The sequence below is a fragment of the Vicia villosa genome, linkage group LG4 (genome assembly GCF_029867415.1).
Source record: "Vicia villosa cultivar HV-30 ecotype Madison, WI linkage group LG4, Vvil1.0, whole genome shotgun sequence".
Taxonomy (NCBI): domain Eukaryota; kingdom Viridiplantae; phylum Streptophyta; class Magnoliopsida; order Fabales; family Fabaceae; genus Vicia; species Vicia villosa.
In genome coordinates this window covers 181,656,461-181,665,957 of record NC_081183.1, presented here as the reverse complement: position 1 = coordinate 181,665,957, position 9,497 = coordinate 181,656,461, and the positions used below count along the sequence as shown (strand labels likewise).

The window sequence follows — 9,497 nt, the reverse complement described above, 5'->3', positions numbered from 1 at the left end:
ATCCGATCACCAACATGAGAGATGGTTGAACACAAACAGCTGGAGAAGATCCATTTTCTTTATGAATCTGGATTCTCTGCTTCTGTTTGCCTGCAGCTTCCATCATGCCATTAATCCCAACCCTTGATTTATATATACATACATAATCGTCTCCGTGCATAAAGTTTGCATACATAATTAAATTAACTACATAACATATTAATTAAAATTTAATATCAATCAGAAATATTTTACGTCAATGAAATACGTAAAAGTGGTGATTGACGCTGGACTTAGTAGGAAGAACTACGGTTCGATCCCCCGCAACTGCGATCGGGAGGGGGCTGGAACCACTTGATGGCAGAAGTGACCCCCGAACCGGACTAAATCAGTGGTGATAAAACAAAAAAAAATAAAATACGTAAAAATTAATGTCTTACGAAATTTCATCTAAACAGATAATTTTGATCTATCTCTTTAACATATCAAATAATTTTTAATTGATATTAAATTTTATATATATGATATATATGATAATAACTTTCAATTCAACTGTGTATTTCATTATACAAACTAGTAACAAACCCTTGTATACGCACGGATTCTGGTTTGGTAGGTGCATTTTTGTACATAATATATTTATTTTAAATAAAAAAAATTGAATCAAAATTTTTGGATAATAAATACCATTTTTCCCCTCGTAATACTCAGATACCTTCGTTATAACCTTTGAATGTAGGGATGTCAACTTGCCTCCGTTAGGGGGATCTTCGTAGAGATTCTCCGTTTGGGGCCCCAAAGACGGAGAACTTTCCCCCTGCGGGGACAGGGATGGGGAACAAAGTCTCCCCAAAGACACTTCGGGGACGGGGTGACGTAAATATCCCCCGCCCCGTGGAGTCCCCGCCCCGCCTAAAATAGCATAATGTCCTTAATTTATATATAACTTTAAATTATTATGTAAGTTTATTTGTCATTTCATATAATTAATCTTATATACAAATTTAAAAATATATATGTATTGGTAGTAAAAGAGTAAGATCTAAATTATTATTTTAATTTTTTTTAATTTAAAATTTTGGTGAAATGTTTATGAATCTCCGCATAAACCTTGGGGATCCGCGGGGACGGTTTTGAGTATCAAAATAACATTTGGACCTAAAATTAGTTATAATTCAAAAGCAACCCACTTACTAACATATTATTACCAATGCATTTGATTCACTTATAAACAATAATTCTATTTCTATAGCCATAGGCGGTTCTTGGGCCTGGCCAGGCTGGGCACATGCCCAGGCTCTGGCCCAATTATTTTTTGAATTTGACCCAAAAAAGTTTTAAAAAAAAAAAAGCAAAAAAAATTAGAAAGGGCAAGAAGAGGGGTAACTGACTAACTGTATGATTGTGATGAGAGGAAAAAACCGTACATGATGGTATCCAGTGGCGGAACTAGGCTAAAAAGTTTGAGGTGGCCACCAAATTAAATTATGAATTATAAATAAATATTCATACCATAATATATATAAAATATCAAAATTGTAATAAACACAAAGTTAAACATGAAATAGTTAAAGAATTACATAAAAATACCTTAAAGTAATGCTCTACGAGTTTTGAGTAGCTTGAAATCATCAATAATAGTCTCAGAATCAATACTTGCAGCAATTTCTCTTTCAATGTTAACCGTCATGCTATCTCCTAGAAAATCAGCTTCCATTTTGTTTCTCAACCTTGTCTTGATAATTTTCATTGCTGAAAAAGATCTTTCTGTAGTTGCTGTAGATACAGGGAGGGTCATGATAAGGCGAAGCAGTCTATCAATCAAATAATAAATTTCCTTCTTTTCAGTTGCAACCAAAGATGAACATAATTCTTGAATAGTTGACAAATTATTCAAACTTGATGCTTGACGAGCGTCAATAATAAAATGCCGAAGTTGAAATTTCAAATTAATCTTCTCTTGCTCATTGAAGTCCATAGGATAATATTTTTCAACTAGAGTGCAAATGGTATCAAGATTAAAAGCCTTGTAATTATCCGTTGGAGCCAAAGCGCAACTTAAAGTTAACAAATCAATCGCTTGCTCACTAAATCTGTTATTCAACTCTTGCAATTGTTTGTCAATGGTAGTGAAAAATATTTCAACTCTAAAATAATGCTCAATGGTTACCTGATTTTCTTCAAGACGAGAACGACCAAATCTTGTTGTTGAATGGACATCATTAAGATCAGGAATCTCAATATTATGTTTTTCACAAAAAGACTTCACAGTAGCAAACAACTCATTCCAACCAATTTCTCTTAATTCTTGAATAAGAGTTTTTGTTGAACAAACCAAATGCATAGCATTAACTACATCCTGAGATTGTTGTTGTAAAGCTTGACAAAGAACATTTGTGATCCCCATAATTTCTTTCATCAAATGCAATATGAATATGAAATCAAATGACTTCAAATAATTATAAGCACTATCTGCATCTCCACGTGAAGCATAACTTAATCCTTCCTTTGCAAATTTTCTTGAAACAGAACAAGTTGCTTCATACATATTTATCAAGCTAGAAATAGAAGAGAAATGTGATCCCCAACGAGTATCCCCTGCTCGCTTCAAAGTACCAATTTGATTTTCACCTTTACCCGTTACAATCTCACCAATCTCTAATAAATGTTCAATTTCATCTAATTGGGAAGCTTGTAACTCATCATGGCGCTTTGTAGAAGAACAAACAACATTGACAACTAAAGTCAACTTCTCAAAGAATTGATGAATTGGTTTAACTTCTCTTGATGCAGTAACCAAAGCAAGTTGCAACCGATGAGCAAAACAATGAACATAATATGCATAAGGACAATCCTTCATAAAGAGTGCTTGTAAACCGTTCCACTCTCCTCTCATATTGCTAGCACCATCATACCCTTGACCACGAATGTTAGAGACATCAAGATTATGCAGAGAAAGTATATCACAAACTTTTTGCTTAAGAGTTAAAGATGTAGTGTCATTAACACGTGCAAGGCCAAAAAATCTCTCTTGTATAAAACCATCTTTATCAACAAATCTCAAAACAAGAGACATTTGCTCTTTTTTAGATTCATCACGCGCTTCATCTACAATTATACAAAATTTGGAATCACCAATTTCTTCACGGATATACTTTTTCACCCTACTTGAAAGAATGTGCAAGATCTCTTTTTGAATTAGATGTGAAGTATACTTGCTATTAGATGGAGCATTTTCCAACACAACTTTTGCAACTTCATCATTATAACATACTAAGAGTTTTATCAATTCAAGAAAATTACCTTGATTTAATGATGTTGTACTTTCATCATGACCTCTAAAAGCACACGCTTGAAAAGTTAACCAACGAACAGTGTCAATTGAAGTCTTGAGACGTAGGCGATTCTTCATTATATCAATTGAACTTTGAGCTTGAACAATATTCCTAATGTGACCATCTTGATTCAACAAGTCTTGACAAGCTTTCATAGCATTGTTATGTGGTGAACAAGGATCTTTCCCTATGTGTTTAAGAAATGCACAATTCTTTCCATTTCTAACTTTCTTCCAACCTCTAAAACCTGTAGAAATGAAGACATCAGAACTAGGACGCCCACTTGGTCTTTTGCTAAAAAGATAACATGGTAAGCAATAAGCAGCATCTTCTGAAGGTGAATATTCTAACCATGAAGGAAAAAAGCTAAACCAAGCGTGTTGAAAGCGTCTTTGATGATCTTCTTTACCAGATAATGGATATTGCTCTAAATTCATTTGATATGGACCCCACATTAAATAAGCTCTTCGTATTTCATCCATTTGATTTACATTATATTCCCACATTGAAGGACGTTTTCCAGGATCGCGTTCTAAAGAACTCTCAATGTCATCCGAACAAACTCTATTAACGTTTTCTTCAATTCTTGGATTCTCAAGAACTCTTTGAGGTTCGGGGATAGGTGTGAAATCCTCTTCGTCTCTTTCTTTCCTCTTGAAAAAAGAATCAATTTTTCTACTCTTCATTATCACTTTTGTGTGCTGCATAATCAATTAAATAAATTAACACAACACAACAAAATCCAAAATCAATCTCAAGAACCTAAATCAAAATCACAACAAAATCCTAAATTAATCCCAAATCAAAATCATAACACAACAAAATCATAAATCAAACTCTAAAATCACAATCTAATCTTACACAACTTAGTAAGTTAGTAATAAACTATAACAAATTACAACTCAAACCTAGAGCTGAGAGTTTGAGGATAAATTTATTTTTTTCAAAAATATAACAAACACATAAATTAAATCTTACTCAATCAATCAAGAGGTAGTAAGTTTTAGATGATGAACAGAATTGGTACCGTGGTGGTCGGACTCGGCGGAATGAAATAAGGTTGGTGGTGCCGTGGTGAGTTGAAAGATGGTTGCCAGTTGGTGGTGCCCAGGTGCCGTAAAAAAAATTGAAGGAGAAAGTATTTTGTTTGATGAAAAGAATAGGGCACATGTTTGGTAAGTGAAGAGGTAAAGTTAATGGCAATATTGTTAATTTTTATTTTAAAGAGGGGTAGTTTAGTATATTCACACTATGAAAAATAAAAAAATAAAAAAGTTTGGGGTGGCCGTGGCACCCCCTTGTCTATACTATGTTCCGCCACTGATGGTATCTAGTTTTTGTTTGTTTTGTTGAGTTTTGGAGATGAGAGAATCGGCCATGGCGTTTTTTTTTTTGGAAATCGGCCATGGTGGCTATGGCGTTTTGTTTGTCGGAGAAGATGAATTCCATCGTCAGAGAGTATTAAAGTTGTTAGCTCACGTGTCCATGGTGCTTCATTGTGTTAATTAAATATCATATTCAATTATTCTTTAATTAGTCAAACTTTCTCCCTTGTTTTTTGGCCATTTTTTTATTCTTTTAATAATATTAAAAAATTGTTTAAGAGAATTATAAAGAAGACACGTTACTGTTTTGGTTTTACCACGTTATCTTACCAACTCTTATTTTTCATTTTTTTTAATTTTTTATTATTAACCAAATGTAATTATTCTTTTTATTATTTCTTATTAGTAACTAAATGCTAATTAGGTTTAGTTTGTTTCTTTTTTGTTATAAATTTATGTTTCTACTTGAACCTCCTTTTTTGCTATTTTGTTAGGTTTTTTTAATAGTTTCTTGATTATTTGATTTGTTATTATTAATTTCACAATGAAAAAAAATATATTAAAAAATGGTTAATTATTTTAAACAATTTTATTTAATTCAAAATTACTTTTTTAAATTAATTTTATTAAATAAATTCATTTAATTTATTAATAACTTTAATGCATCTTTATTTGAATTTAGGTATTTTATGCAATTTATTTTTCCAATATTTTATGCTTGTAATTTTTTTATTAATATTCATGACTACTCCTTCATGAAAGACACATTAGTGAGCCTTTCTTGCAATGAGATACATGCTTACTTGCACACGTTCATAGTTTGATATTGGGCTTTCTTAAAGTGAGGCTTATTCGATTAATTGATCCAATTACTCGTCTAGAAGACTAGTTCACTTTGCTAGTACACTTGTAGTTTAATTTGATTTGATTTGACTGTCTTATTATTTTCATGTTTAATCCCTTTGTGTATGCTTGTTTGTATGGGACTTGTATTGCTTTCATTTCATCCTCATTTCCGAAGCCTTGTAATAATTTTATTGCTTTTTTTATTTTCTTGAGTTTTATTTGCTTGCTTTTATGCTTGAATAAATTATAAACCCGCGCACTCTTGGTCCATATACCAAGTCATATCCCAAGTTCTGTAAGTCGATTGTCATCTGCATCGTCATTGACCGTATCACTACATTCTTGGTCCATATACTAAGCCATACTTCATGTTTTGTAAGTCGATTTTCTTGTTCAACTCTTTTATTTTAAATTATATTTTTGTTGACAAAATGATGAGTCTCTTTTATTTTGATTGATGACTATTTATATATTATATACAATAAATTTGTAGTCTATAAATTTTTGCCCAGGCTTTATAATTTTTCTGGCTCCGCCACTGTCTATAGCAACCAATGTGGGACTATAAAATGCACTAGTTGTTGCATTTTGAAACTAGATAGTGGAACTACATGACAATACTTCTATAATACTATCACGACATTAAGATACTGGATATTTTCAATTGCCAAATTAGTTAGTTAGCTTTTAGGTATTTTCTCTTTTGACAATATTTATGAAACATGTTGAATTAACACACTGGTTTTTAATTTTTAACACACTGGTTTTTGACATTTCTCTTTTAGGTATTTTCTCTGTCTTCCACTGCTTTTTTCTTGTCTAATAACCAAGCAGCTGCAAGTATCTCTGACATCACCTCATAATCATTTTCCAGCATATAATTTGATCCAAATGTCATTTGAAATTGTTTTTCAATGCATTTGATTATTTTCTCAGCAAGTAAATCAAAATCGAACGGCTTAAAAACCACTTTTCCATAAATTTGAACAAGGAAATCAGTCATCACAATCAACTTCTTCCTCAACCTCCTCCTCTAAAGGCATATCACTCCATTTCCTTTGCAATTCAGAGATCTTAGCATTCAAACTTGTGTTGTCCTCATTAGTCTGCACTGTCGAAAATTGACAAATTAAGTATGACACATAATGCAAAAAAACACAAGCAGCGACAATAATGTATCCAATAGTTTTAAATTTTAATCAAGAGATTTGGATAAGATTTACTCTTTAAGTTCATAAAAAGTATAAATCTTGAATAAAACTACATATGAAATATTTTGGCTTTTTGTTTTTGGCTGTCATTTTCATTTTCCATAGTCCCACATCGGTTTTCATTTTAGCAAATTTAGTATTTATAATACAAACACTCATAAAGAATATGAAAATTTCTTTCCTGACTCCCCTGTGGAGTGATCCCCACCGAAAAACTAAAAACACCTCTACTTCGGAAATGCATTTCTGAAGTAATTTTTTTTAAATTTTTTTTCAAAATTCGAAAATACACTTCCGAAAATATCACTTCCGAAAATATCAAATGGGAGTGTTTTCAGAGATGCATTCCTGAAAATCCATTTTTGGGGTTTCAGAAGTATACTTCTGAAAAACAGAAATCAAAAGGAAGAGATCACTGATCAGATACACTGTTTATTCTGCAAAATACACGGCCGCAGAAACAAATCAAAAACCCTAAACTTTGTTTATCGCATGTTATTTAATTGATTCATAGCCTGTTGTTGTTATTAATGATGTTGTGTTTGGAGTTGAATAGTGAAAAAAAGAGAAGTTTCGTTCATGATTGGGACAGTGCCATTGTTTTTGTTTTTTTGTGAGAAAAGGCAAAGAGTTCATTTGTTTTATGATTGATGATTGATTTTCTGGGTTTTCAGTGTTTGAGGTTTTTATGTGTTCTTCGATTGAGAAGATGATGAACAGAGTTTAGGGTTTTTGATTTGTTTCTGCGGCTGTGTATTTTGCAGAATGAACAGTTTTTCGGAAATATACTTCCGAAACCCTTAAAAATGGGTGTTTTTGGAAATGCATCTTCGAAAACACCCCTATTTGATGTTTTTGGAAGTGCATTTCCGAATTCTGAGAAAATTTTGAAAAAAAATATTTGAATTGAAAACAAAGGTTTAGAACAAATGGGCCTAATGGCCCAATATGTTTCTAATTAATTTTTAGTTGAGGGACTAACTTTGCTCGATTAAATTTTGTAAGATATTTAATAGTGACTTTTTTTCCTCAAGGACTAATCTGATCTCTACAATTTTTGTGAGGGACTAAAATGAGACTTCACTCTTATTAAAAAACACAATTAAAAAATAAAAAATAAAAAACAAAAAAAATTAATTAATATATTCTATAAAAATAAAAAATAAAAAAAACCCACGTGGCTTTAAAAATTAAAGCCACATTGTCAATATAAACAGGCCACATTGGAAAAATAAATGAATCTTTAGAGGAATCCGGGGTTCAGGGGTGTTATAGACGGAATCTGGAAATTACAAAGGGTTTTTAAAAAAAAAAAATTTACCAGGGGCTAAAACCAAATCTCGCTAATATTACAGGGGTATTGTATATTTAACCCTATTATTTATGTTTAGATATCATTTAGAAAAATATCTGATCAATAGTAAATTTTCATATATAAAAATAATTAAATTAATAATAGATTTTTTCCCGTATACCATTTTTTAATCAAATGTTTTTTATCACAAATATCATTTTTCATATATAAAAATATGGATAAAGCTAACATGTTCCCTAAAGGCACATGCTAAGAAATCTAAAAATAGAAGATTTGTATTGGAAAACGTAATAAATACATTAATTGTCAACTTTTAATGAAAACAATGCACAATTTTTAAGAATTTTTTTCAACATTTAGCTCTTAACATGTGCCCTTAGGGCACATGTTAGCATTATCCTAAAAATATTTAGATCATTAATAGATTTTTCCCATATACAAATATTATTTATGTTTTGTAACCGTTTACAAAAATATCTGAATTAATTATAAATTTTCGTATATAAAAATATTTAGATCATTAATAATTTTTTCCGTATACCTTTTTTGAATAAAATTTTTTTGAATTGTAAATATTATTTTTCCTATTTACATTGATAATATATTTCGTGGAATGACATCAATTACAAATATTTTTTTTTAATATTTAATTGCGCAAACATTATTTTAATTGTATAAACTTCATTAATAACATATATTAATATAATAATATTTTGAATCATATAAATTAAAGTTAATGATAAGTGACACATATTTTTGTATTTTATCCAATAACACACATTTATAAATATATTTTTAAATTCATTTTAATTGAAATAATTTTTTAAACTAAAATTATTATTATTTTCTAAAAAAAATATTGTATATTAAAATAAAAATTATTTAAATTATATTTCTTCGTTATTAATATTCAGTTACTAAAATTAATTTTTAAAAATTAAATACTATTTTAAATGTAAATTAACAAGAATTTAAAATAATCATGATAATATTTTTATTAAAAAATAATTTATTGGAATATTTTGATTAAAAAATTTTGGTTATTGGAAGCATAGTGACCAACAACTAGGCTGCATTTGTGCCAGGTCAGAATATTCATAGCCACATTCTCCTTGCTTTTGAACTCATTAAAGGATATTCAAGGAAAGCAGGCCCCCCTCGATGCATGATGCAAATTGACTTACAAAAAACCTATGACACGATTGATTAGAATGCTCTTGAAACTATCCTCAATGAAATTGGATTCCCTTGGAAGTTTACCAAATGGATTATGATAACTGTTACTACTGTCTCATATCATTTTAATGTCAATGGGAAGTTATCTACAATTAAGCCAACAAAGAGAGGACTCAGGCAGGGGGACCCCATCCCCCCTTCTATTTGTGTTGGTCATGGAATATTTGAACAGGTGCTTACAACAACTCCAACATAACCTGGACTTCAATTACCACTCAAGATGTGAGAAGATGAAGATTACCAATTTGAG

General features: G+C 30.6%; 1 protein-coding gene across 1 annotated transcript; it reads right to left on the bottom strand.

Moving 5' to 3' along the window:
• Positions 1-1,570: 1,570 nt before the first annotated feature.
• On the bottom strand, positions 1,571-4,000 carry LOC131600466 (uncharacterized). The gene has a single exon (XM_058872624.1). It carries the CDS (start codon positions 3,998-4,000, stop codon positions 1,571-1,573), a length of 2,430 nt encoding a protein of 809 aa, XP_058728607.1.
• Between the last annotated feature and the right edge of the window lie 5,497 nt (positions 4,001-9,497).